The sequence below is a fragment of the Apaloderma vittatum genome, unplaced genomic scaffold (assembly GCF_000703405.1).
Source record: "Apaloderma vittatum isolate BGI_N311 unplaced genomic scaffold, ASM70340v1 scaffold2909, whole genome shotgun sequence".
Lineage (NCBI taxonomy): Eukaryota > Metazoa > Chordata > Aves > Trogoniformes > Trogonidae > Apaloderma > Apaloderma vittatum.
This window is the reverse complement of record NW_009734479.1, coordinates 91296-119183: the sequence shown is the minus strand read 5'-3', so window position 1 is coordinate 119183 and position 27888 is coordinate 91296. Positions and strand designations below refer to the sequence as shown.

General features: G+C 39.8%; 1 protein-coding gene across 1 annotated transcript in view; it reads left to right on the top strand.

The window, feature by feature from the left end:
* Positions 1-1393: 1393 nt before the first annotated feature.
* Positions 1394-27888, top strand: part of TG (thyroglobulin) — a gene marked incomplete at both ends in the record, with an annotated part of 111186 nt that continues 84691 nt past the window's right edge. The window contains 12 exon segments of the mRNA XM_009876276.1: positions 1394-1603; positions 3769-3923; positions 4447-4603; positions 8678-8902; positions 13309-13458; positions 15123-15293; positions 21088-21203; positions 21811-21919; positions 23134-23331; positions 25626-25793; positions 26310-26375; positions 27227-27334. Coding sequence (XP_009874578.1) covers positions 1394-1603; positions 3769-3923; positions 4447-4603; positions 8678-8902; positions 13309-13458; positions 15123-15293; positions 21088-21203; positions 21811-21919; positions 23134-23331; positions 25626-25793; positions 26310-26375; positions 27227-27334 — 1833 coding nt within the window.

Here is a 27888-nt window from a genome sequence, read left to right as displayed (position 1 = left end):
GTTCCCTTCAGGTACTGGAAGGCACTTATAAGGTGCCCCCAAAGTCTTCTCTTTTCAAGACTGAACAATCCCAGCTCCCGCAGCCTGTCCTCATAGCAGAGGTGCTCCAGCCCCTGGATCATCCTTGTGGCCTTTCTGTGGACTCATTCCAACAGAACTATGTCCCCCTTATGGTGGGGACACCAAAACTGGACGCAGTATTCGAGGGGGGGTCTCAGAAGAGCAAAGGGGGAGAATCCCCTCTCTTGACCTGCTGACCACGCTTCTCTTGAAACATCCCAGGATGGGGTTGGCCTTCTGGGCTGCATGAGCGCACTGCCGGCTCATGTTGAGCTTCTCATCTATCAACACCCCTAAATCCTTCTCTTCAGGGCTACTCTGAACCCACTCTGAACACAGTTTGTATTTGTGCCTGGGACTAGCTTGACCCAGGTACAGGAACTTGCACCATCATATCTCCATCAGAAGTGGAGAGAGAGGCTGCTCAGATCCAAACCAGCTCAATGTTTTCCTTCCTCCAGTAACAGGGGAGGTTGGGATCCATCTGAACATTGCCATTTGGAAAATGATCTATATATATGTCAAGAAAGTGAATTGTATGATACGAGAACATCTTTTTCTTTATTTTGAAGTGGGGAAGTTGTTTTTTCTTCTTATGATTTGTAATTCTAGAACTCAGAAGTGTTTAGTTATTACTATTCAGTTATTAGCTTGGGATTTGGGTAACATTGAGTGAAGCCATTTGTACTGATTAGCAGAAATTAATTATAATTGTAGTTAACATGCTATAATAGTCTGTTACAGAGTGCTGTCAGGGTTGAAATGACTCTATCGATGCAAAATGAGTCGGTAAGGTAAACTTTGGTCTCCAACTCCAAAGTGATATACTAATGTTAAGGACCTGCTGGGTCACCAAAAACATCCTGGTGCTGTTGAAGACACTATAGTCATGAGCTCCTGAGCTTGAAGTGTTCAAACTTCAGTCTAAAAGGAATTGAGATTTATGTATTTTTTGGCCCTGCTGATGGTTAGAAGCCTCCTTCTCATTTCCTGCTTAAATGTATTCATGACTGTTTTAAACTTATCTGTTCATACAAACCATACACGTAGCTTTCTGGACCCAGTGCATAACCGATCAAAGTCAATATGTGTCTTTTCATCGGCTCTGCTAATCTGAACCATGCTGACATCAAACCAGATCCAAGCTAGGGGTTGGACTAGATGATCTTCAGAGGTCCCTTCCCACCCCTACCGTTCTGTGAAGTTGAGAAGAGTGGGAAATACACAGGGTGCTGTCTGAGTTTTCTCTGTTGGTAGAAGGGTTTTGTGCACTTTTCACTACAAGTCCCTCATACCATGCCACTAATCCATCTCCTTTCTCACGTGCCTTAAGGTCCCCAGTGCGCCCTGCCATTCGGCACCTCATCTATTGTCAACGGAGCTGTATTTTGTGAAAACACTTCTGGGCAAGCTTCAAGCATTCAGCAGTGCTGGCTGGTGTGTCGCCGGGGCTTCCACAGTGCATCTTCCACCACATCGTTTCAGTGTGATGTGCAACAGCGTCGATGGGTCTCAGCTGCCCCACTCTACCAGGCCTGCCAGAGTATGTCCGAGCTGCCATGGGGTGGGAAGGGCACAGATCAATGCATATAGATGCACAAAAATCAGCTTTCATGACAAAGCTACTGTGTGAGTGACAATAATAGGACACAACGGTTATGTGGGAGTTGCTAAATTAAGGTGCAGTTGATTAGACCTGTCTTCTGCCATCTTGATCTCTGTCTCTTGTCTGCCTCCTATGCCAGCATCCTGCTATTCTGTAATAATGTAGCTATAAATAGCTGTTCAATCTATACGCAGATTTTTCTTTGGTAGTTAAAAGATGCTGGCACTGTGAAGTGATTCTGATGGAACCACTTAGTCCTGGAGGAACAGATGAGCACCAGATGTTTGAACATGGCAGAACTTGACTGTTTATTTGCATAATCAAGTCACTGTTACTTCTGTAGCTTTTTGCAGCAGTCTGTTCCTTAGAATTATTGCTGTCTTTGTTGGCTGACTTATATTTTTCAAACCATTTTTCTTTCAAGGAAAAAATGGCACTTAAAATCTTGGAAGAATTGGTTCTCTATTCAGAGCTCATGCAATTCAATATTAACGTTGGCCTTTTCAATTAGTTCAAATAGAGATACATTCTGAGCAAAATGGCAATTTGTAGCAGTGCTGAACTTAGAAAAATGCAGATCTTGATGTCAAATTTACAGCTACTATTCGTCTTCAGAATGGCTTAAAATCATTCTGGGAACCCTTGTGCTGAGACTTTTCCAGTTGTGTGTCTGGCCTTCTATTCCAAATGTAAATGTTTTTAAACTTTGAATTTCAGTTTGAGACTTTTGTCTATCTGTAATTGCTAGGTTTTTGCAGCATGCTTTGAAATAACTTTCATGTTTGCCTGATGGCAGTTGAATAACAGATTTTATGGACAGTGTATGGCAACTTTATACAAGCTGTCATTTAATGCAAATTAAGGACTTCCCCCAGTAATTTGAGTTTAAAAAAGAGCATAGTTTTAAGGAGAGAGAAAAAAATTCCCAAGGCATCAGAAAGTGATTGAATAAACTTCACAATAATGGAGAATTCACCCACATCACTTAGTAATTTGTTTCAATGGGTAATTACCCACACTCTTAAAAACCTGATTTCCTGTTCTTTATGTGTACACTTAGAGATTGTGGTTAAGTCAATTCTTAAGTACTCTCTGATAAATTAAACAGAGAGAGGGCTTTGTGCCTTGCAGGAAGAAGCAGACTTTTGTGTCCTCTGGTCCCTCCCACCATTCTTCTTGGAAGCTCTCCAGGCTTTTCCAGGCTGGAGAATCCTGCTCCAGCAGTGACACTTGTATGAGATGCAGTGAGAGTCTGTAGAGGAGGGGAATGAAGGAGAGCTCTGCTGCCTGTCCAGGCTGGTGGGATAAGAGCCAGCTCCAACTGGAGGTGACATGACAGCATGATTGCTGTGTTGAATCTGAGATAACAAACCCTCCATGATGCCTGGGATCAGCGTAACTCCAGTGGAGACAAGAAATTTGCACTTTTTTTTTTCCCCCCCGTGTCTGAAAACTGGCTAAATAGAATTTCATTTTGTAACTGATGAGCTCAAGGATTTCTCATCAGTTTGTATGATTTGCATCACTTTGATTTGCTATCAAAAAATTGGAGGGACCTTGTAGTTGTCCGTGTCAATGCCATTATCATGGAATCAAATTTATTCTTTCCTAATGCTTGATTCACAGTTAATTCTGAAAGCCCATTTGAATTAGTATTAATTGCTTTAAACCATTTAATTCCTTTTTTAACAGAAGCCTTTTCATAAATGTGTCTAAGGCAAGCAGAGGTTGTCAGGTCAATAACTCCTGTCTTCCTGTTTCTTTTCTAAGTATTGGCATAATGTCAGATTTTATCCAGTTCCTGTCTGCTAAGACTTATAAAAACAATCATTAATGATCTAGATTGTTCCTTATCTTCTGTTAGTGCTCCTGTGTAAAAGTTCTCTTTATTATTATGGAACTGTAACATCTGTTTTTTCCCCTAATGCACAACACATTTTTATCAAACATGTCTCTTGCTGCTTATTATTTACTATGCTTTCACCTAGAAATGAGGAAATGCTATCGATGCCGAATCAATGTTGTCTTTTCTCAAAGTAACTTTGAAAGTCAGTTTCTACATTAGTGAGGCTACTAAATGCCCTTTCTACTCTAATTTTTAGAGCTCCAATTATTTCAGACAGTCCAAGCTCAAGCACACTTTCAACTACTACTGCCTCCTGAGAAGACTTGTAGTTCTGACTACTCTGGAATACTCCAGGCATTCCAGATATTTATTCTAGATGAGTTGAAGGCTCGTGGTTTGTGTCACCTCCAGGTAATTGCAATTCTTTATTCTCTGCTGTTGGTGGTTTTTTTTGTTGGTTTTTTTTTTTTGAGTTTAGTGTTGCTTTTTTCTTTTGGTTGGGTGGATGTTTTTGCATTAAAAAGAAAAATAAAGCAAGACACAAACTAAAACTTCCTCTGTAGAGAGGTGGAAGAGCAAAACATGTCATGAAATCTGTCCGATTTGGCAGCACTCTCATATGGGTGACTCGCAAAAGAGGATGTTTATTCTCGCTGACCCCAAATCAGCAGATCGACCTGATTGTGGTCGTAGAAGTCATATCACGTCAGTCCAATCTTTATTATATTTTTTTTTGATGGAAGAGAACATTTTAAGTATTCTAGTGAGTGAAAGACCTGCTGAAATTATCAATTATCTCTTCATACTTCCATTTTTTCAGACCCTTTGAAGTTGTTGCTTTTGAGTGTAGCATAGTGCAAATGCACAGGGAAATACAAGAGCTAGAAAGTTCTCAGCTTGACTAACTGTGGCTTCATTTAACTTTTAATTTGAGGTAAATATGTTTGGAGATACCAGCTCGGTTTCTGTCTGTGATGATTCCACTGTCTATGCTGAATGCCTGAGTGTGGACCGTCTGGGAGTGAATGTCACATGGAGAATTCAGCTGGAAAACATCCCAGCAGCTTCTCTCCCCGACTTACATGATATTGGTAATTTTTTTTTTTCCCTTTGATATTTCTGTGACTTAAACCTGCTTTGCTTTTAATTGTTTTGCTTCCCTGTGTCTGGACTTGGGACGCACTAACAAGATAGTACAAATGCTCAGTGAAATAATGTGCCCTTATCATGCTGGAGTTGTGGTTTTAACGTAGTTAATATTTCACTTTTCAGGCTGTGATTGTACAGTGGAAAGGAGCTGTAATTGAATGTTCCTTTCGGATAGGACCGCCTCTCCCAGCTTTCTTAACTGAGATTGAAAATTATCGAGCATGAGCTGAATTGTCCCAGATGTTCATTTCACACTGGGCAGGTCCTCAGTGGTGGAAAAGATTACGTTTCTTACTGAGTTGCACTCAGAGAAATACAATTCACACATTGCCAAAAATATAACTAATTTCTGTCAAGTTTTTGAGGTTTTTTCCTATTCTTCTTTTTTTTCTTTCTTTTTCCCCTTCTCTGTTTATTACATTAATTTTGATGCTAAAGAATGGCCTTTGCTTCACACATCATAGAGCACTTATGCAAAGAACACTGACTGGCAGATCTTTGCTGTAGTCTCCCAGTGAGATGGGGATGGTATAAGGAGGTTATTTCAAAGCGATGTTTTACATCTTCAAAATAAAAGACGTGGAAGACATATCCCAAGTTCAAATGTCCTCTCTGCCACCTTTTTTCCATTTTTTTGCAATGCTGTTTACAGTACTGCTTGCAATACTGTTCCCAGCACAAAATATAAATAATTCTGACTGCATGTGTCCCTCCCTCCCTCTAAGTTTGGGATTTGGAGACATGTGCCCTACAGAATATTTTGCTTGCCACCAAATTCAGGACACAGGCATGGCTGCAGCAGCCATATGATGCCTGGCTTTACAACCTGATTACATTTACACCCATTCTGTTGCTCAGGATTATAAGGGAAACATGAATATTCAAGCACTTTGAAGAAGGTGAATCAAAGCATAAGTGTGTTTGGTTTTACATTAAACTTTAGTTTGAAAGTGTTTGAATTTGAGGGTGTTGTATTTTGACCACACTGTAATTTCCCTGTAGTACCAAATATTGTTTTTCAGAGAATGGCCATGTGCTTTCAGCAGAGCAGAACATGCTCCCTGCATGCTCTTGGCACCATCACCTTCCATTACTTTCCAAGGCAGCTTTGGGTCTTTCCATCTAAGGTGTTTTCTTGTGTATTTACACAGAGTGAGAAAATTTGCGCTCTCATTTGAAACTCTACATTACTAAAATACCATTGTTCTTCTCCTAGCTTCTTTACAGGTAAATGAGAAGCCTTGCTTTTTCTTTTTTTCCTCCTATACAGTAGTTGATAATAAAATTGCTTAGAAGAAACACAGTATGTGTACCTTCGCAAAGGAGAACCTCAAATCTAAATCACTCATTATTTTTTGGGGGAGAGGGAGAAATATTTTCAGGTACTAAATTCTGAGGCTGTGCAAATCCCTTCCTGAAGGTTCTTGTGCCATTTGGCTTCGTAGCTTAGACCTCAGCTCTAAAATATTGAGGAACACTTGCAGCAATTTTTCTCTTTTCTGTTCAACGGGCAAAAATACTATAGATTGTAAAAACGCTTTTGGTGGACAAACATGTAGTAAACAATCTCCGTCAGTGAGGCTGGAGGAACTCAATCCCTGCCCTATACAACTGATATTTTAAGCTGTGTCTCTCTGCTCTCTAATTTCTTTAAAGGCAGTTAAAAAAAATTAATATTTTATTTCTTCCTCTTTTCTCTCACTTTCTCATTTGGCCAATAAAATCTCTAGGTAATTGTATGATCTCTTTCCTGTTGAGATTAGCATTTCATTCGAAATAAGCAGACTTTAAATCAGATTTCTTCCCAGTGCAAAACACACGATGCAACAATTTGCAGGATATTTCTGTATGTGAAAAGATGTATTGTCCCTGAGAAATGTTAAGTACCTAAAAGTATACCAGGCCATGGAGAAATGTCAGTAAAAGCTTGCAGTAAATCTAACAATGTATGAGGTGCATAGCAGCCTGAGTTGCCAAAACTGTGCAGCAAAACAGGATCAAAACCAGGGAAGCACTATTGTAACTGCCATGCTTTAGGGCATACTGAAGGTCCCATGTCAGCAGGGAAGTGTGGCCCCGAGCTGGCTGGCTGTGCTTCAAGTGCTGAACCAAGGTAGCTCGTGTAAGATATTGCCAGTGAGTCTGCAGCCCACGTGGCCGTCAGGCGCTGAACTGTTCTCTGTCCAGGCATTCCAGGATGTACCTGCCCACTTGCAATGCATGAACATGCGTAGTGCAGGTAAAAACTCATTTTTATGTGTCTGTATATGGATGTGAATGTAAAGGATTCTATATCTGCGTGGATACATAGGATGATCATAGGAGGGTCACATTTAGTGACAGTTAAAAATTTTTCAACACAGGAAACCAGTTCAGACTAAAGGACGTTCAGCAGACCTAAGTGGGTTCTTACTGGTTTGATTGCTTCTTTCCTACATGTGGATTCCCTTCAGCTGTCATTTCAAGGCTATTTTTAATTCTGCTACAGCTAGTCATTAGACAATTTGGAAGGATATTTACTTGAATAAAAGGCTAATCTTCTTACTCCTGCTTTCAGTTGTGAGACGATTTCTGGCAAAACCTTTGCAAAGTGTTGTGGCCTGTGTGGTGCTCTCCTGTCACTTCCTTGTGGGCTAAGTATCATTTTGGCCTGGAGCTGAAGAAAACTAAGTGTTGGTTTATTGATTATAGTATGTATCAGTTCAGCACAAGGCCAGGGTGCTCAAAGCTCGAAGACACAGAGCATACAGAATACAAGGACACAGATGTCAGCTTTAATTCCAGGTCGCCTCTCTTTGGCCCATGAGTGTAAAAACCTCATGTCCTTCCTCTGCAAGGGTGGTAGCAACATCTACATGACAGCAATCAGCTACAGACCAACGTTCAAGAAGAGAGGGCACCTACACTTTCATCATTAAAGGTCTGGGATGTTTCTTTGGCAAAAACTTCATACACCTGCAGTCCATTCTGCATGGGCAGGAGGGCAATGTTGACTTGCTGGAGCGTTATACCTGACTGTGAAATTTTCTCCTCACACAACTGAAAAGCCACATGTGTGCCGCAGAGCAAAGTCAGGGAACTCACCACGTGAGAAGGCAGCGGTACCCTCAGCTGTTTGCCTTGGGCACAGAAGTCGCAAATTAATAATCTTTCTACAGCGTGTGAGCTGTGACACTCCTCAAGCTCTCTCTATAACATCTTCCCTGTGATAATTCAAAATCTGAGGTCGTTTGTGTAGTCATTAAATTATGCTGGGTGCAGAATTTCCCTTTTGCTGGATTGTTGGGCTGTCCATCACCTGTAGCTACAGGAGGCCCTGATCTTGCAATTTTGGGGCAGTAAACCACATTAACATTTCATTTGACAAATAGAGCGTGATAGCAAACAAAATCTGCTGGAAACACTGTTCTTGTAGTACTTCTGGTCCAGCCAAACTGGGGAATTCGCTCTTGATCTAGTACTGAAAATCATCCTTGCACTAGTCCTCAAACATGAAGCTCTCTGGGCAACTAAGAACAGAGAGAACAGGAAAGATTGTTTTCCAGCTTTAAACATCAGCTTCAGCAATTATGAAGAACGTGTTTGTTGCATACGTGGATATGTTGAATATCATTAGTGTGATGGAAGATAATTTTTATCTTGTTACAGATGGTGGCCTTCAAAAGCAAACCGTCAAAATACTGAAAAAGAAGCAAATGATAACCATTGAAAAAAACAGGAATAAATTAAGTCTGAATTTCGGATAATCCTGGTTTTCATCTGCTGAAGTTTTGTAAATAAAGAATCAAATTTTATTGTGTTTTCCTATTCCTTTAGCACCTTCTGCAGATATTGAGATTAGGACTTTAATCTGATAAACACTGTACAGATTCGTTCTTTTCTGCTGTTTGCAAACATGCTTGTATTTCTGTGTCTGCCTATGTTTTTAACTTAAAGTTCATCAGTTTTTTTGTGGTTATCCATTCCTCTATCGGAAATTTCCTTCATGCTATTCTGTTGTATTTTTCTCCCTTTAGAAAATGCAATTGTTGGAGAAAATCTCATTGGAGCATTTATAAAAGAGATTAAGGATGGTGCATTTGTCCTGAATTTGGACTCCAAGCAGTTCCTAGGAGATTCTTTCACTGATTTTCCCCGGGATGAAGAGTTTGATCTGTCTCCGAGTGTGCAGCTAGGATGCAGAGTTGGGTTTCGAAGAGTTTCGTCTGCTGGGAAAGCAGTCCCGAATTCACAAGGATGTGGTATGCCTCAGTTTAGCTTTCCCTTTGATATTGTTATGAATCAGTATATATCTAAAATGAGAAAATCATCACTGAACTTGTGTTTATGGTTAATATATCAAAGGTGTGAAGCACGAACATGAATGATAAATGTGAGGAGAGATGGGAGTTAGTGCTTTGCTTACTGTTCAGTCCTTGGGTTGAACTAATGATCAACTAAAAGGCATCATGGCACTGACGTTGTACAGAAGGTTTTGCAGACATTTTTGGGGTTTTACTTAGATCCGTCTGGTTTTAGAAGGCCAATCAGTAATATATGTGATCCTTACCAAGAAGATTACACAAAGGTAATGTAGGCAGTGCTTCAGGTTATGATGTTACCCAGAACAGAAATGTAGATGCAGAGGTGGTAAAAGTCCTGAGATTGTGAATTCCTGGGCCAAGTCCAACCAGCTCAGATGGAAGCTTTCTTGGTGCTGGCCAACACGCAGACCTGATTGTGCTTCTGCTCTCTTTCCATCTTCTTTCCTTCTGTTTAGTCTGCTTCCCTGGAACGGGCTGCCTTTCTGCCAACATCTGGCTCAGGGGCTGCCAAACCTTCCTTTTCGATGGATCCCTGTGGCTGTGCCAAGCAGTCTTGTGTTACTGTGTTGTGCTGCCAAAAGGCCTTTGACTTAGCAGCCTTGTTCTTGCTTCTACCAACATCAACCCTCCTACAATGCAACCCTGACCGTTCTTGTTGGCCCTCTTAGCCTCAGTCTTACTTACATCTGTTTGGGGTGTATTCACTATGTCTAGCTTTTCTGGGGAGAAGAGAGGAAGGACGCACCACTTCCAGGTATAAGGGCAACAGCAACAGGTATTGGACAAATTTTCCAGTATGGGCAATATTTTCAGGAGGGGAAGCTTCAACACCATGTAGCTTAAGTTAGAGACCCTAAGAGCAAACCAAAAAACATGAAAAGACCTTAGGTCCCTGCTTGCTATGGTGGTTCTTTTTAAGTTAGGAGATCTTCCTCATGCCCGGGCAAGGGCTTCAAAGTAATCAAGTGATGAACCAGTTCTGAAGTGATACGGTTTCCAGCTTGGACCTTTAAGAGTAGATTGACTGCAGTTTCACTTCATGTCCATAGTCTGAAACGCTTAATTTTGGTTAAATACACCATGCAGAAGAAAGTTTAATTCCTACTGAAAATTCAGAGTCTGTAACAACTTGCAGTTACTTAACAAGATATACTGCTCTACTGATTAAAGGTATCATTATTTATTAAGTAGAATCCATTATTCAGAGCAGAAGAACTTACACAGAATTGTATCTTTCTGCCAAATATTTCCTGCCAGGGGTAAGGGCCTCTAGGAAGCAGCGAATTAATTTGCCTTGTGAGCTAGTTCATACATGTTTGAACCAACTAGCTGAAGAAAATGTCACTCAGTAAAGCAGAATTATAGAGCTGTGGAAAGGACACAGTCTCTGCCACAGCTTTTGGCAGAGATTTCATACTCTAAAATGTCATGGTATGCACGCTGCTGGACACTGGTTTGTAAAGGAAGACTTTAGTTTCCAGCTCAGTTTCTTTTTAAGACACTGCACTCTCTGAAGTTAGCAGCATGTTTTTTCAGACAGCGTGTGCGACTAGCAGTGATAACACCTGATATTTACAGTTACTGCCAGGGATCAGGATGCAGAAAGGCTCTTGCTTTTGACTGCTTCTGTAGTGACCAAGGTCACTGCTGGATCTCCTGTACCACCCTAGGGGTGCCAGGAAGTCAGAGGGATCACAAGGAAGTAAAAGGTTGCACCTCTGGTGAGTAACATTCAGGACAGGTGATGAGCAAGAGTATTCCATCCCATACACATCATATTCAGTATAAAGTGAGGGATCATGAGCGTTAAGGTTTCTTCTTCAATGGCCAGCATTTGAGGAGGGCTCTGTCCAGTCTTCAGCCTTTGATCCTGACCTTGAGTTCCTGAACCCAACTCCTGCTGCTGCTGGGCCTGGGGATCTCCTGGTGCCACCTGCTCTGCAGCATCAGTGGTGGTTGCTATCGGGGGGGGAACTGGGTTTGGTATTGGTTTTGTATATATGTTACAGCTGTTCTGGTTTTCTTTTCTAATCTGTAAATCCCTCTGCCTCATTCCCTTTCCCTTCCTCTTTTGGGGAGGGAGAGGGTTTAGAGAGCATCTGTAGCCAGCCGAGTACACACCTAGTAGCCAGCCGAGCTCTAACCCTTGACAGTTATCTTTGTTTTCTTCCACATTTTTATGATTGATCCTTTTATTATTTAGAATGCTTGATGATTCTGTAAGAGTTGCTTTAGCAGAGCACAGCCCAAATAAAAATTAAGTACTAGATTTATAGCTGAGCTGGCAGCTCAAGACTTCAGTTCTAATAAACTAGACCAAGAATCTGATATCCCCAAGTTTTCCAGTACCCCTAACAGGGAGGAGAAAGCAATGCAAGAATTTGGTAATGATCATTTGTGACAGTTCTGAAGGCCACTTAGCATAGCAAGAGCTGACCTTAAGTAAAAGGGGGCTACTGTGAGGAGGATATCCCTGTGTGGTCACTCCAGTGAGTTCTTTAGCTCAGAATTTATTACTCAGCATTTTGCTTCTTTGGTACCTAAAATGTTGAGTCTGATTAGAAGTGAGAACAGGCAACAAATTTAATGTGCAGGAGCAAGGGATTAAATTTAGGGTTTATTTTTTATGTTTATATTATATTTTATTTTTTTATTTTAGGGGTATGAAGTTTGGGCCCAGTGCTAACACCTAGCTCTGAGATTTTGGCTGAAAACTGATCTCTAGTATCTTATGCTGTTAAAACTCATGAATGTTAAAACTTGAAAGAAGTACAAAGTGATGGTTTGTGTGTTGTTAAACTTAACCTCTACATGATTGTGTGGAGTGTAACCTGTAGCTGAAATGATACATGCCTCCAGGCTCTAGAAAACATGCGTCTCAGCAATTTTTTGCTGTTCTTTGTGCCCTTTTGCTAATCTAGTGCGTGAGACAAAAGACAATTTTACTTGCTTAAAATGTGATAGGAAACACAGATGTTACTTTCACATCGTGACTAAAACTATAAAACCAGGAGAATGCTTTGAAAGGCTTAATTTGTTCCTTTTAAAATTGTAATTTTAAATTAGTTTCCCTCATCCTTTCCATTTTGTCTTCAATTTAGGCACAGATTACTCATTTTGTTTTAAATTCTATTGTTGTTCCTTTACAATGAGTATGATCCTTTTCGTATGTGTTGGAAAACGTCTTTAAAATGTATCAGCCACTCTTGTGTATTAAATAACGTGTTTGAGAAGGGAGAATTCTATCTGATTCAAGACTCTTTTGTTCTGTAATTTACTTTAGATATGTGTTATACGTAGAGTAATTGCCTTGATACATACTTGGGTGGAAAATTTCAGTCTCCGTGTTGTCTCATCCTAGACCTTGCTATTGGAATATTTAGAGCAGATGAAGGAAGATTGGAGAAGATATGATCATTTCTATACCAGTTGTCTTTTTAGTCTATTATAATTTAAGTGTTCCTATAAGTTAACTTCATTTACATTCTGGTCTGTTGGCAAGAACAGCAAGTCATCATATAGGTTGTAGTCGGGTGACCAATTTTCCATTACTGTTTCTCATACAAGCTTAAACTGCTGTCAAGATGTAGGGCAAGAACAGGAGTGGAGTTTTGAGCTTTGTCAAAGTCCCAAAATGTACATTTGATAAGGTTTTCAAGGAAATTACATCTGGAAAGCAGCTGCAGAAAAAGTATTGTCCTGCAAATGTGCCTGCCGCTCTTCTGCTTTAGTGTTCATTCAAATGATCTGGAGGGAAATACAGTATTTCATGACCTCCCAAAAGACAGAGAGTTTTCTTTGTAATATGCAACTGGTCAGCTGGAAATATTACTCCTGAATGTTCTGACTAAGAATATATTGTTTGTTTTGTGTTTGGGTTGTCGTGTGCACAACTAGTGACTTTTAATCCAGCCATTACTGTTTAGTTTGGAAGTGCTTACCAAAAATTTTATTACTGGGAACTCTGACTGAAAGTGTTACCATATGGTAGGTTTCTTCATGAAGTTTTTGGAGTTTATATTTCTAGGAGCCTTCCTGTTTCTGTCTATAGTGTAGAAGTTACTCTGTTTGTAGCTGATGTTCCTTTGACAACTTATTCACAAAGTCCATTATCTTATTACAAATGGATTTGACAAACGGAAATCAGGCCTGGTCTTGTCATTCCCAAGTAGCTTGATGTGCACCAATTCCAGAACATTTTTAGAGTGATCTGAGGAGATCACAGGCTATATTCCAGTCATTGGTGAGTTTAATGAACGTATACACACACACACACACACACGTGTAGATGACTGAACTGGTTGGATTCCAAAAGAGTAATAAGGTGATTGTTTTCTTTGCAGTTGTTTGTCCTCCAGGCAGCCATTTCCAAAATGATGAATGCATTCCCTGCCCACTTGGCTACTATCAGTATCAGATAGGACGTTCCTCTTGCGTCAAGTGTCCTTCAGGCACAACAACCAAGTCCTATGGGGCAGCTAGCACTGATCACTGTAAGTTGAACTCATTTTTTTTTCCATTATCCTTTGTATTCTGGCTTCAAATAGCTATTTTTTTTTTCTTTCAACTATAAGTTTAAAAAAAAGGAAACCCCTCCCTCTGGGCTTTTTTGGATGGATATAATCCCTTGTACATACATTCAAAGACATTTGACAGAGACAGAACAAACTGTCTGGTGTTTTGACCAAAAATTCATGAGAAAAGAGTGGTCAGTCTCATCCAGTATGCTGTGGTTCCTTAAAACGTGTTCATTGTCCTCAGGAGTGAGACTGTTCAGTATCAGTGAGAAACATCTTATGTACTTCATTCATTGTCACTTTCGTGAACATTAAAGTTGTCTTTGTGCAGCTCTTTCCCCTGCAAATAAAAATACTTGTCACAAAGCGACTATCGATCTGTTCACTGACATTGGTGTATTCTGTTTAAATGAACTATTTTTGCATGAAGTGCCATTAAGAAAATAACTTAAGTCCAAATTCAGTTCTGTCTGCAGAATTAGCTCATGAATAAAAATAAAAGTGAGAGTAGTAAGAATGCATTTCTTGGGAGTATTGATGAGTATATGGTCTGCTTTATTCTATTTCAATCTATTTATTCTCTTCCCGCTCGGTCCCCATGTGTTGCCAGGTCTAGTCGAGAGGTGGCGTCCCTGCCCATAACAGGGAGGTTGGACTAGATGATCTCTAAGGTCCCTTCCAGCCTAGGCCATTCTATGATTCTATGATTAGGTGGGTTAAAACCCCGGATTTGTTCTAAGGCACCCTGACATCAATTAACTTTTGCCTAAAGTCGACATTTTTCATTTCTATAGCTGTTCCCTGTGTAGGTATTGGACTCTCGTACTTAAAAATTTGCTTCTTAGTTTTTCTTTACTGCAAATGCCTACAAGTAAATCTGCTTCCTGCCTTACCTGTGTGCTGAGTCTCAGTGCCAGCCCTTTCCAAATGGCCATGCCATAGACATTTAGCTTGCTTCTTTCTTTCTTTCTTTCCCTGCTGTCTCCTTACAAAACCTGAAATATTTGCTGAATTAATTGGTGTGATGGTCCTTGTGCTTTTCAGAATATTTCACAGATCCATTGCAGCAGGCACTGAACAAACCCATGTGAAAATACAGTTCCTTCTCTGTACTTTGCTTTACAGTGCTTAGCATACGTGGAGATTTGATCCATGGAAGAGAATCCCAAACATATTCCAAATAGGAATTTCCATAACAACAAAGCAGTGAGATTACCACAATTCAGAGCATGAAGCACCGTGCAAGCTGTAGATTGATGTCCAGTGAAGTCTCTGTTGTACTTAGAGCACTTTTGTCCTACGGCACTGAAACAATGTCCGACTGCATTGACAGGACCAGAGTAAAGGGAAAGACAGAAGGTTCCCTCTGAACATCAGGAAACACTTTTTTTTTACTGTAAGAGTGGATGAGCTGTGGCATAGATTGGCTGGGGACGTTGTGAAGTCTTCTACCTTGGAGATGCTAAAAAGCCATCTAGGAATAGTCCTGGGCAACTGACTTTAGGTGAACCTGCTTGAGCAAGGGAATTGGACCAGATGGCCTCCAAAGGTTCCTTCCAACCAGACCCATTCTGTGAAACCCAGTGACATACCTTTTTTTTATACCTTTTTTTTTTTCTTCTTTTGTTTACTTGTAACAGGTGTCACGTACTGTCAAAGCAACGAGCAGGGTCTGCAGTGTGATGAAGATGGCCAATATAGACCTTCCCAGCAAGACCCTGACACTGGGAGATCCTTCTGCGTTGATGACTTTGGAGCAGCACTGGACTGGACTGAAACGGATGATCTCCTTACAGATTACCAGTGCCTAAGTAAGTGTCAGGAGAATATTTTGGATATTTTTTGACCCACATAAGTGAAACCTCCTTTTGAAGAGACTCACCACTCCACATCTTATGGTGATTCATTTTCCCATAGTCATGGCCTCTGCCTTAAGCCACATTCCTCCTTAATTTCACATTCCTTGACTTCATTGGAGAAGTTAGGTTAGAGGACAAAAGCAAGTTGCAGTCTCAAATGGCTGACAGCTTTGGCTGTGCACTGGTCTCCTGATCTCTGCTTGAAAACCCAAAAGAATACTGAGAGTGCTAATGGGAAAGAAGCAGAATTATGAATTTCTTTGTAAAATTACCACTCATTACTGTGTTCATGTGAAATAGACTGTGTTTGCAAATGACCTCACAACCATGGCAAAAAATCACTGTCTGGGCTCCTGCTTTATTGTATCCAACTTGGTGAACATATGCTTGCAAGCTGGGGTAACTTCTGCTTGAACGTAGTTGTGAAATGTCAATTCTCAAGGATGGATAATTTGAAAAAAAAAGTCATCCATCGAACAGTCCCCAAAGTATCTGCAGTAAGGTCTAACTATGCTTCTCAGCCTCAAAGCTTTCACCTTTCCCAAAAATAGTTTTCCAGAAGTTTTTGTTACACTTCATATGATTGATTTTAATGAAATATTCAGTTTAGGAACGGATGATGTGCTCTGAATTAGACAATGTCTTATGACAAGTATGATCAGTGGAAGGAGTGTGAAATGAAAGCCCTTGGTTGTGAGGAGTTTGCAAAACTATCTTTAGTTAAAATAGTTATTTTTTTCTCTGAGTATGCACAGAGACATTACAGATTTCAACACGAGGCGTTAGCCTCTTGTTCTTAGTCATGGGGTACTTGCGATTGCTTCTCTGGAGGGAGGACTTGCAGCAGCTTAATTCTCCTGTTCAATCAGTACCTTGAGCCATCGGGCATGAGCATTTCTGACTCTTTCCAGGGTAAAGCAGTTGTAGATACCTGTGCTTATATCTATGGATCATGCCAGAAGATTTCACTATGCTAGAAGATTTCCCTACTAATAAATATTTATAAGTGTTGGCAATTCAGGGCTTTAAAAAAAGCCACAACAAATACTCAAGAATTCTGGGTTTTTTTTAAAGAATTTGCAGAGTAATTTCTTTTTTTCTTTTAAACACCATGCTGCATTTCCAGAAAGCATTATATGAAGCGAAACCATTTATGTCTATTTTTAATTTCCCCCCCTGCCTCTTCTATTTCCCCTAAATGGATTTAGCATGCAACAAAACAGCAGAGTCTGAAAGCTGATCTTACTTTGACAGGAGGCTGTTGATTGGGCAGAGTCAATAACCTGGCTGTTATTTGCTTTTTGAGTCTTCAGATGGAAGAAGAATTCCCTTGTCCGAATGCAGAGAAATAAGCCATAACAACGCATGCTCATTCTTATTGCTCTCTCTGTCTCTCATTACATTTTAAGCCAGGCTTAACAATTATTGCAGCAACAGAGATCGGATCTAGAGTTTTACTCTAGTAGTATGCGAGACGGAGAATTTCCGCTATGCTTTAAGCCCGTGAAATGTCTGAGTAGTTATATTACTGTTAAGAAGAGGGCAGTGTGAACTAACAAATTCATGAAGATAGGAGTTGGTAGAATATTTTTCATTGTACTTTTTCTTTTTAGACAAAGTAACTTATAAATGCAATTTTTAAAGCCTTTTTAACACTGAAAATAATTCAAGAATTAAAAAGGAAGCTTTTCTATTAGTTTTACAATGAATTTAATAAGTTTAAAGTTTTGTTGCACTTTCTGTATCTTCTGTACTTTTCTCCTGTATTATTGTAGAGAAAAGGGAGGGGTGGGCTGAAGTCATAATTAGGAAAAAAAAGAAAACAAAAGAAAAACATTTTAAAATATCATTTTTTTTAGTTTGAAATTTACATTAGAAAGGAGGTTAGCAAAGAATTGTTAAAACAGAAATACTGCTTATTTTCAGTTTTATGAAGATATATGAATTCTGTTTTCAACCAGGCATCATGAAAAGTTCCAAATGCAGAAGTGATTCAGTTTAGTGCAGAATTAAGCTAGTGCTTATATTTTGGTGTCCTGTGTTTCTAGGAAGGGAAAAAACCTCGACTTTCACCTCTGTTTACACCATCATTCAGCCGAGCCGGAGTGCAAGGTTATTTTTGTGTTTAGTGTTTGGCTAGCCCTCACAATTTTTCTGAGCAGAAATGATGGTTTTATCAAAAGCACCTGCTGATTCAGCCCTGACAACAGTGGACATTTGCTTCTGATTTAGTCCTGACTGTTTTGCTGTAAGAGTACAAATGATTGTTTTAAGAACTTATCCCTGAATCTTATCTCGTGATTTGTCCAGACATTTTGAGGAGAAAGATCTGGGAGTCTCCGTCTGGGCCTCTGCACCCACAGGCAAGAGAAGGGCTGAGCCCCAGCCCTTCCTCATGCAGACATCTCCCAGGGGATGAGGTCAGACAAAGGCTCCTGCTTCTTGTATCTTTTAGGTCTAGGCTAAGAATTGACTGCAATGAGCCTGAGGTTTGCTTTCATTTGAAGTGCTTGGACTTGTTGAAGCAGGTCCAGAGGTGGGCCACAGAAATAATCAGAGGGATGAAACAGCTCTCCCATGAGGACAGGCTGAGAGAGTTGGGTCTGTTCAGCTCAGAGAAGAGAAGACTCAGGGAGAACTTACTACAACCTTTTCACACTTTAAAGGAAATATGGGGAAAGATGGAAGCAGACTTTTTAATAGGCTCTATAGTGATAGGTAATGATTGTAAACTGAAAAAGGGTAGATTTAGACCAGATATGTGGAAGAAATTTTTTATGATGAGGGTGGTGAGACACTGGCACAGGTTGCCCGAAGAGGTGGCAGAAGGCTCATCCCTGGAGACATTCAAGGTCAGGAATGGATGGGACTCTGAGCAACCTGATCTAGTTGAAGTTGTCCCTACTCACTGCATGGTGGTTGGACTGGATGACCTTTAAAGGTCCCTTCCACCCCAAAACATTCTACAATTCTATGATTTAGAAGAGAAGTCTGGCCACTACAGGTGATTTGAAGTCACCACATTCTTTGCTTTTCCTTAATATGATGTGCTCGCTGAGAGATGCTCATACATCAACATGTGAAAACACTGTACTAAACCCCTTGTAGTATAAGTAGTAGCAACCTGAGCAGGTAATGCCACTGTGCATCTATAATTTTCTTCAGGGTACAGCCAGGGCAAAGCCTTCTGGAGATTAAGTTGGATTCTTACCCTATTTAGTGACCTTTGGATTTTTCATCTCCAGACACCCATGAGTTTTCCCAGTTTGTGAACAGTGCTGCTTGTCAGATATCCTTATACTCAGGTACAATGGGTCCAATCAGAGAGATAAAAAGAGTTTGGTAAGTAAAGTGACAGTCTGGAGTTAAAGGTTGAATGAAGGCATAATAAAGGAGTACATAGGACATATTACCTTGGGTAGATTCCCGAGCCTGAAGTCAGTGGAGATCAGGCTATTCTGCTTCTGTAAAAAAGTGATAAGGCTCCTCAATTCCCTTTCTAACCAAGTTCTGAGGGAGCTGGCTCTTGTTTCAGTGGCTGTTTTGCAGAAAGTTCATTCCCCTGTTGACTCAGTAGCTGGTTCAGTGCCACAAACAAGTAATGGGAGATGACCAGGATGCTGCTGGAAGAGAAGTCTCACTTGAATACTAACTTGCAGCCCATTCCTGGCTATAACTGTTTTTTAAAAGATCTTATGACACATTTTTTTTTAAAAGTAGAAATTATATCTGCAGTCCAGCTGTCTCCTGCGGTATCTGTGGGGTTATGGTACATCATTTAATGAATAAATCTCTTTCCTTACAGAGTTATTCAATTTTTATTTCCCTCTAAACTTTTTGTTTCTCTGCTGCATGGAAAGTAATAATAGTTACCTGTTTGTTTTGGGTTTTTTTTTTGTTGTTGCTTCATTGGTTTTTTTTAAAAGTTCTTAGAAAGTTTGAGAGAGTTCCTGCATCCAGACTGATTTATGGGTCAGAGGAAGCTCAAATTCTTCAGTCTCAGTCATTTGGGAGAGACCTGCAAAGTCCAGCTTTTCAGTGCATTTCAGGTGAGCAAATCTCTCAGAAAATCTGTAGAGGCAACACTAACCACCATGGAAAATAACAATATTTTTATATGATGAGTTTATAGTTAAGTTCCTAGATGAACTATATGTTTCGCAGTTCATCACGAATTCACTGCAAAGTATTTACAGCTTTCAGTGACCTTGGTTCATGGAAGAGCTTGGTCTTTCTTTCAGAAAGAAGACTGACTTTAGATACCACTTTGACCAAGTCATGTGACTTTGAAGCCAGTTGGCATAGTTCGCAATACCTATGAGAGCTGAGATTCAGACCAGGAAACGTTAATCAGGCTTTCCAGATGTGCAGACAAAAGAAGGATTAGGTGTTCAGGACATGTGAAAACCAAGCTTTCGCCTCTTCCCAAATTACCCGATTGGCACATAAAAGAGGAGTAATCATCCTTGCTTTCATGAGGATATTATAAGAAGTGCAGAGATATTCCTTTGCTGAGCTTTGCAGTGTATATACTATATTACATCTAGATGTGTCATGTTTCCTGATTTGTATTGGTTCAAAGTAATTTAAAACCAAGGACAGTCACTGCACTATTTTCAGAGTGCTTTGCTCTCACCTTCTATCTGTTAATGCTCAGACTGTGAAGAGTGGCAGAGAGGTCATCTTCAAAATAAAAACACCCTGGCGCTGGCAGGAATTGCACAGGTGGCCTGCTTGTAGGGCAGACATCACAGAAGTCTGATAAAATCAATGTCTTTGTGCCACATACCATGGACTAGCAGAGCAGTCATCTCTCATGCTAAGAAGTGAATACTTGAATTTTCTTCACCAAATCATCCCCTAGCTGTATGTTATAAGATTTATTACATCTTTGTCTGAAACCAGAGACCTTCAAAAGCAAGATACTTTGCTGAGAGAACTGTAGGTACAACCTTAGGGAGGAAAAGGTGCCCCTTTGTGAAGCAGTAGGATTCAGTGCACATAGCGTGTGTTTTCATTACAAGTTACATCCACTGTCAAATGGTGGAACTACTACAAAACACGATTGTTGGGTTGCTAATTGAAGGGTGAGGGCTAATCTTTCCCCCTCTCTTTTTCCTTATAAAGTCCGGTGGCTTGGCTTACGTGATGATGTCTTGATCTAAGCTGGTTAGTTTTATACTAAAGACTTTTGGGAAGTGATTTCACTTTCTGTTCTAGGAGCAGAGCTGTGGGAGCAAGTCAGTGGTGAGCGTGTAAGGGCAGAAAGATCTCCTAAATCTGGGGGGGAGTAGCTGCTTGCTCTCTTACACTTGCTGCAGATGCAGCCAGCACAACACAAGAATTTTATATTTCCTTCCTTCCTTTCCAATATTTGTCACAACCTGTTTGCCATGGGGTTACTGTATTAGGCAGATGCCTGTGCTGAGGTTCATAAGTCTTCCCTGCTTGCCTTAGGCAAAACTACCCAACAGGCATTAAGTATTTGGGTGGATAGTTAAACCTAACTCAGCTGTTTGTATTTATCATCAGGTAGTAAATAATTTTTGCATTAAAATTAATTTTAAAACCTAGCCCTCTACTAAAATAATTCAGTGCTGAAGTTCATCTGGCTAATGAAATTCATGTACCTACAGTCTGACAGAGGTATGAAAAACTAGGCACATGGCAGTAAACAGGGGAATTTGTAGCAGGATTTTTGCACGTGAAATACTAGGAAACCTAAGGTTTCTTTCCTGTTTTTCAGGCTGTGAGAAGGATGATGCATGTGGTTTTGCAACGGTAACTCTTGCAGGTGCTGAAGTTCTCTGTGAATTATACAGTGCTGCTGAAGTCAACTTTAACTGCACCACCTCTGAATTGGTAAAAGTTATCGTACTTTAAGATATGTGTTTACCATAATACTGTAAGTTGAATATAAATAGATGGTATCACTGAAAAAAGGCAGGCTGCTACTAGATGCCTCTTCACTATGACTCTAAATTCCTGCAAGTTGGTAAAGAAACTACACCCAGATGTTTCCAAATGTGACATCTGAATGCCTTAGTGCTGGATTAAAACATCGCGTAGCACTTCTGTTCTTAAAATATGCTGAGATCCTGCAGCCAGGAAATCGGGTTAATTTAAAAGGAGGATTAATCTGGATAATTCAAACTAGAAGTATTCAGGTCAGTAATCAGGTCACCTGAAAGAGTCATCATTTCTCAGTTGCTTCCTCTAGCCTGGAGTTTGAATTGTGAGCTCTTTAGCAGCATAACATCTTCTTAGTTACTACTCTTAAACACAGCAAGTACCAAGAACACAGTCTAATAGAATAAAAGATGGCCACAGTGGGGCCCCATGGAACTGAGGTGGTCACAAACCCTGTGCACTGTTTCCTTCCTTGAAGGTTCTGAATAAGGAAAATATTTTTTAGGAGATTAAATCAATTGGGTTGTATTTATTGTGCCTTACCTGTTTTCTGTCTCAGGTGCAAGATGTTTTGGGGAACCCCACTGCCACTGGCGTCAGTCGTCTCAGCTGCCTGCTTCATGTCAGGAATCCAGGGGGAGACGCAGTGACGATTTATTTGAAGAGAGGTACCAGATGTGAATCTCATCTCACGGTAGACTGCTGTACCCAAATGCGTAGTTACTTCTGTAGAGCGTCATGACTAAATGTGGGGAGCATCTTTGCTTAAGAAGATGCAATACTTTTCAGAGCTTAACATTTAGTGACATCTCAGAAACCTCAGCAAATCTTCCCTTCTTGTCATTATCCCTAGAAATTAAGAATACAGCTTTTACAAGCCACTTTGATGTCTTTATCCAGCAGGTAGTACCACAAAAAAACCTCAGTTTCTGTCCAATGTATTATTCTTTTCCGTTTTACTATGATTTCTCTTTATTAAACAGTTTGTTATTTGAATATATAAAGCATTATTAATGATCAGCTTACACATAATTTGACAGTTCATATTAATTTTGATTATGAATTGTCCTACTAACATACCATGCAAGAAATAACCTGCTCTCCAGTGAATCCCAAATTGATTTAGCTGAACTAAGGAATGTACAGGATATTTTTTTATATATATATTTGGCCTAAGTGTAATTGATAGCACTGCATGTCCCATCCAACGTGTCCAATGTTAAGCCTCATGCCAAATCTAAAGCAAGACAACCAAATACAGAATGCTGAAGGGTTTGAGTTAAATCTCACTGCTGTCGATTTTCGTCTATACAAACCTCTGAGTGACTATTTATTAGTAATAACAAAAAAAGAGCTAAGTCTTACCTGCAAAAGACAAGTCCCCTGAGCTTTTTGCAACCAATGTAGTCTTCTTGTTGCCAGATCTAGATTTCTGTTGATATTGCTAAATAGATCCAGGATTATATGAGTCATATTCTCTTACACATGTCTAGTCAGCAGAAGCCTTAATTGCAGATGCAGTTATGATGGCCAAATTACACATTTTACTTTTTTTGATTAGTTTGTTTCATTTATACCTGAGACTTAACGTTGCTCTTAAAAGTGAAATGTTACCAACCTTACTGCATTGATTTAGGAGCCCTTTGCTGGTAGACTGTTCTTCCTACCCCAGCAGTACATTCTGGCCAATGGCCTAGGTATAATTATACAAAACTATTTGATGATCTGATCTTACATCTGAAACTCAAAGTCCAGAAAATGACTTTTAAGGCTGAGTTTTTATCATAAAACTTTCAACTAGCTCCAGTCTGAAAGCGATCCAAAAGCATCCCATCTCCTCTTGAGCTCTTTTCAACATCTTTTTCCTGTTCTGTCTACCCAGGACAAGAATTTAACTCATCTGGATTCAAGACCTTTGAAAGGACCAGTTTTCAGAATGTTCTTTCTGGCGTATATAGCTCCATAGTGCTCTCAGCAGCTGGCACATCTCTGACTGATGCTCAGCTCTTCTGTCGGCAGACTTGCAGCAGAGACTTCTGCTGTGATGGCTTCATCTTGACTCAGATTGCACTTGATGGAGGTATTGTCTAACTGCAAAATGGAAAATTTCACAGTAGAACTGTAGGTAGAAATAATGTTTGCACACAGTACACCTAGCTCTACATCGTACCAGTGTCAGCAGTGTATGTCTACATCACTGATATTTTTTGGTGTAGGCAGAATTTCAGTAATGCCCAAGACTTGCCCTGGAGCAATAAGGACCTGAGGTAACAAGCTGCTTTTGTGGAAAAGTGGACATTTTTGAAGAATAATTCTTTTGACCTGCTTTAAACAGTTGCACCTAGATGAGAAAAGTCATTCTGAAAATGCCTCTCTCCTTACATAACCCAGGTTGGTTGCCAGAAATTGGTGCCTTTCAGATGACGAGGACTGGAACTAGATGATCTTTAAGGTCCCTTCCAACACAAACCATTCTGGGTGTTTCTATGAGTCTATGGGGGAATTACAACAGTGTTTCCAGACAGAGTCCTTGTGATGCAAACACAAATTAACTTCCTTTTTGGAGTAGGAAAAGAGGATCCTGAACAGGGAATTTTGTCATGTTATTGTGTGCAGGAATTGATACACAGAATAAGAACTCTACAACCTAGAAGGTTATAAAGTAGGTATGTTTATTCAGCGCTGCGTGCACGGGGGAATATTTTTCTCCAAAAAACATGCACTCCTGAACGATGCAGCAACCTTGGTTATATGCAGTGAAAGTTACATATTCCTTAGATGTCTATACTCAGTTCGTGGGGTCTGCAGCTCCTTCTCTTGACGCTTGCACAGTGTCTCCTGGTGGTCTTGGGCAGCGATCTTCAGGGATGAAGGCTGTTTGTCTTCCTCATGATGAACTTTTCACCTTTCTCTCAAAACTAATCATCCCCAGCACATTTGCTAGGACTTGTCATGGGATTTCACAAGGGTCAGATATCCTTATCTCTAATGTCCTTATCAATTTGTGTTAATCACTAGTGTACTTGTCAGTTTGTTTCCGTTTTTTGTTCTTTTACACTGAGTACTTAACAGTTTCATCCTGTTGGCCTCTGATTGCTTACATCCTAATGACCCTGGGAGGTTGTTTCTCAGGGGATGCGATTTCCCTGTATCAGAATGCTATAGTCTCCTAAGCTTGGGTATTTAGCTAGGAGAGCAAGTGGAAGTGGGATGGAGAGAGTCTGGCAAGAGTGGGACTTATGCAGAGCCCAGATTTCTGCTAGCAACTTTGAGCAATAAAAGTCACTATCTGCTTTTCGTAGTTTCTTATATAGGTCACATGGTATCAACTTTCCCATTGGAGGTGCATTTCCTATAGAAATATTGAATACAGATTTTTACAAAGCCAAACATGTGCTACTGGCTGCTCTGTGTCAAGCATTTTGGAGTGGAAACCTCCTGGATTTCAGAAAACTTTCTCTGTGGAAGTTTTCAGGCAAATGTTTCCAGAAAATTATTTTCAGTTTCAGCATCTCATATTTTTTAGCATCGAGATTTTCCAGGCGATCTTGTAAAGTCCATTTCTCTGTACCTTTACCATCAAATTTTTGAGTTCTTCATACCTGTGAGTGTAGAAGGGGGTATGTGGAGAAAATGAATGTTGTAGAACTCTCTGGACCTATTTGGACCATTATTGCAGGTAAATGCATTACTTGGACTAGCATTTTATTTAAAAAACATATTAAAATTTAGGAAAAAAAGTAACATATTTGATATCTCGTGTACCCAGCCCATAAAAGCAAACAAGAGAGGGCATTGTAAAGCCATAGAAATGCCTGAGCTGTGGCAGCAAGTCCAAAACAAGAGCTGAGTATTGTCTAGACACAGTGGTAACAGACTGATGCCAAAACACTTAGTCTTAAGCGTGCTAGTCCCACCGGCTCACGTTGTGATGCTGGGAGAGATTCAGGCTTGGGCTGAAATCAGGAACCAATCCAGGAAACCATCCCAGTAAAAATATAAGCACTATCTTGGTTCAAAGCCTGTGATTGTAAGGGCGCCAAAGGATTGAATTATGTCCCTGTGGTGCTATAGTGCCGAGAACACTGTTGGGTATTATCAGATAAAAGTAATGTTATTAGGTGGTAATAGCATGTGCTTGAAATCTCTGAAAAGCAGGCTATATGAATAGCTAACCTTAGTACTCCAATTTGAACATATGTCTCTGATTTTCTTCTTTTTTTTTTTTTTGGAAGCAATACTAGAATGTATCTATCTCAGTGACATGGGTTCAACTGCCATTTAATAGAAAGTTTGGAGCTGCTCGGGTGAAAAGCTCTGTGTAGATGGAAAGCATTATTAGAGTGATGAAACTCTCTCTTTGCCTAAACCTAGGTACCATTTTGTGTAGCCTGATGAGCTACCCAGATGTGCTGATCTGCAATGCAGATGGATGGAGTCCAACATCAACATCTGTCATAGATGAGATGTGTAAAGGTGTGAGTTATGACGAAGAAGAGAAGACATTTTCCTTCACCCTGGGAGGACAAGTGTTCACTAGAAGTATGTCAATGAATTATCTCAATTTACATTATTTTTCTTCAGTTCTTGTATAGATTCTGCCTTTTCACCAGCTTTCTCTTTAGTACTTTTTTTTTTTTAAAGTAAATCCATATCTGTGCTATTACAATAAATTAAGAATTCTGTATTTGGATGCATTGTTAGATAGATAAACCTCACATTTTATTGGGTGAACATTAGTGAAAGTCAAGACTGTGTTTACTATGTCACCCTGTAATGTTTCCAGCATTTAATTCAGGCAGATTCAAGGCAATAATCTGAAAGAAGGATGTAATCTGGAGCAAATCCAAAAAAAAGAGATATTCCCAGAAAAATCAGTGCTGGAAAATAAAGTAAAACCTTGGCAACCTGAACCCAAAGTAACTTCTTCCTTAGGGTTTTGTATTGTAAATAAGGTGATGCGTAGTCTAGTGATGTGTTATTAATGCAATTTCTGAATATTTCAAAACTATTTGTTTAATCTCAGCAGTTATTCTAACAGACTTTTATCTTTATTAGCTTCTAAGTTGGTAGAAGAGGCAGAAAGAAATTTTACTACCTCTCAGCAAGTTTACCTGTGGAAAGGTAAGTTATTTCACCGAAGTTCCTATACAAGCTTACGACAAAATGTAGGCAGTGGTAGATGTGTGTTCTGTTATGGAAAAGTCATTCTCACTTTACTTGATACTGTCCAAACTGAGACACTACTCAAAAGTCTTTTCTGTCAACAGTGGGTGTAATCTGAAGCAATTCTTCCAATGTCAGTTTCATGAAATTTGGGTAAATTCTTGTATCTGAGAATACACTTTATAATTTTTAATACCTGTGAAAATGATGATATGGAGGCACTTGTCTTTGCCCCATCAATGTTCAGGTACCATAATAATTTGACACTTCACATATAACTAGATGAGTTATTTTTATTAGCATGATAACCCTGTATGTGTTATTTTTGAAAATTTACCTTCTGATTGTCGCAGTGCCTGTAGCAGGACCTGCAAAAACGATTTGTGGTAATGCTTTATAAATGCTTGAGTCAGACCACTGATGCTGAATGTGTAATAATTGTGGATATGACATCTGCTTTTTCCTCCAAACAGTGTGTTTTGGTTTAAGTTTTCCCCAGAGTTATACGGAGATGGTTTAACTCTGGATGGGACTCTGGGCAGCCTGATCTAGTTGGGGGATGTCCCTGCCCATGGCAGGAGGGGTTGGAACTAAATGATCTTTAAGGTCCCTTCCAACTCTGACAATTCTGTGACTCTGTAATTCTATGAACTCATTTTTGATTCAGCAATTGATGGAATTGCCTAAAGAGTTTTCCTAAATGGTGCATTTTAAAATATTTGTTGACTTTTTGGAACTAAGAATGATCTTACCTTTTGGAAGATAGATAAAGGGAATTACTATGCTCTTTAATTCCTGTTACATTCCAGGCTCTGATATGATCACCCGGACTAAAAACTCTGCGTGCGATGCTGCTTCTTTGAAGACAGAGAATGATCTAAAGTTATCAGGTATTACAGTGAGGGCAGAAAGAGAAGGTAGCGGAAGATAGCAGAGGGGAGTGTAGAATTTAACCAGAAAATGTCATATATTTCTGTATATGTATCATAATGATATAGATATCGTGAAGCCCAAATGATATCTCTTAGGAAGATATCGTAGGAAGTTCCATAAAGGTTTTGAGAAGGATGTTTAAAATGTAACCCTCCTGTTTTTATGGTTTTTACCTTCCCAGGCCAGGCTGGAAATGAAAGTGTTAAAATGTTCTGTAAAAACTTGTTCTTTCGGGCTTGTGGAACTGTAAAGACTCAGGAAATATGTGACTGAGAAAATAATTTGCAATAACCCAGGAATCAAATCTCGGGTTTATGTATGTTTGGGTACCTGGGCATATTTACTGTTAATGACAATATGATGCTGTAATACTGATACTGACAATTGTAATATGTGATACTGACAGTACTACTGACTGTAAATATGATGCTTAGAGAAACTCAGGATGAAACTGCAGTCATAAGCATTTCTTCCATGTGTGACAAAAGAGAGTGACCCGTTAAGTTATTTAGCTCCTTTTTTATTCTAGGGTCTGCTC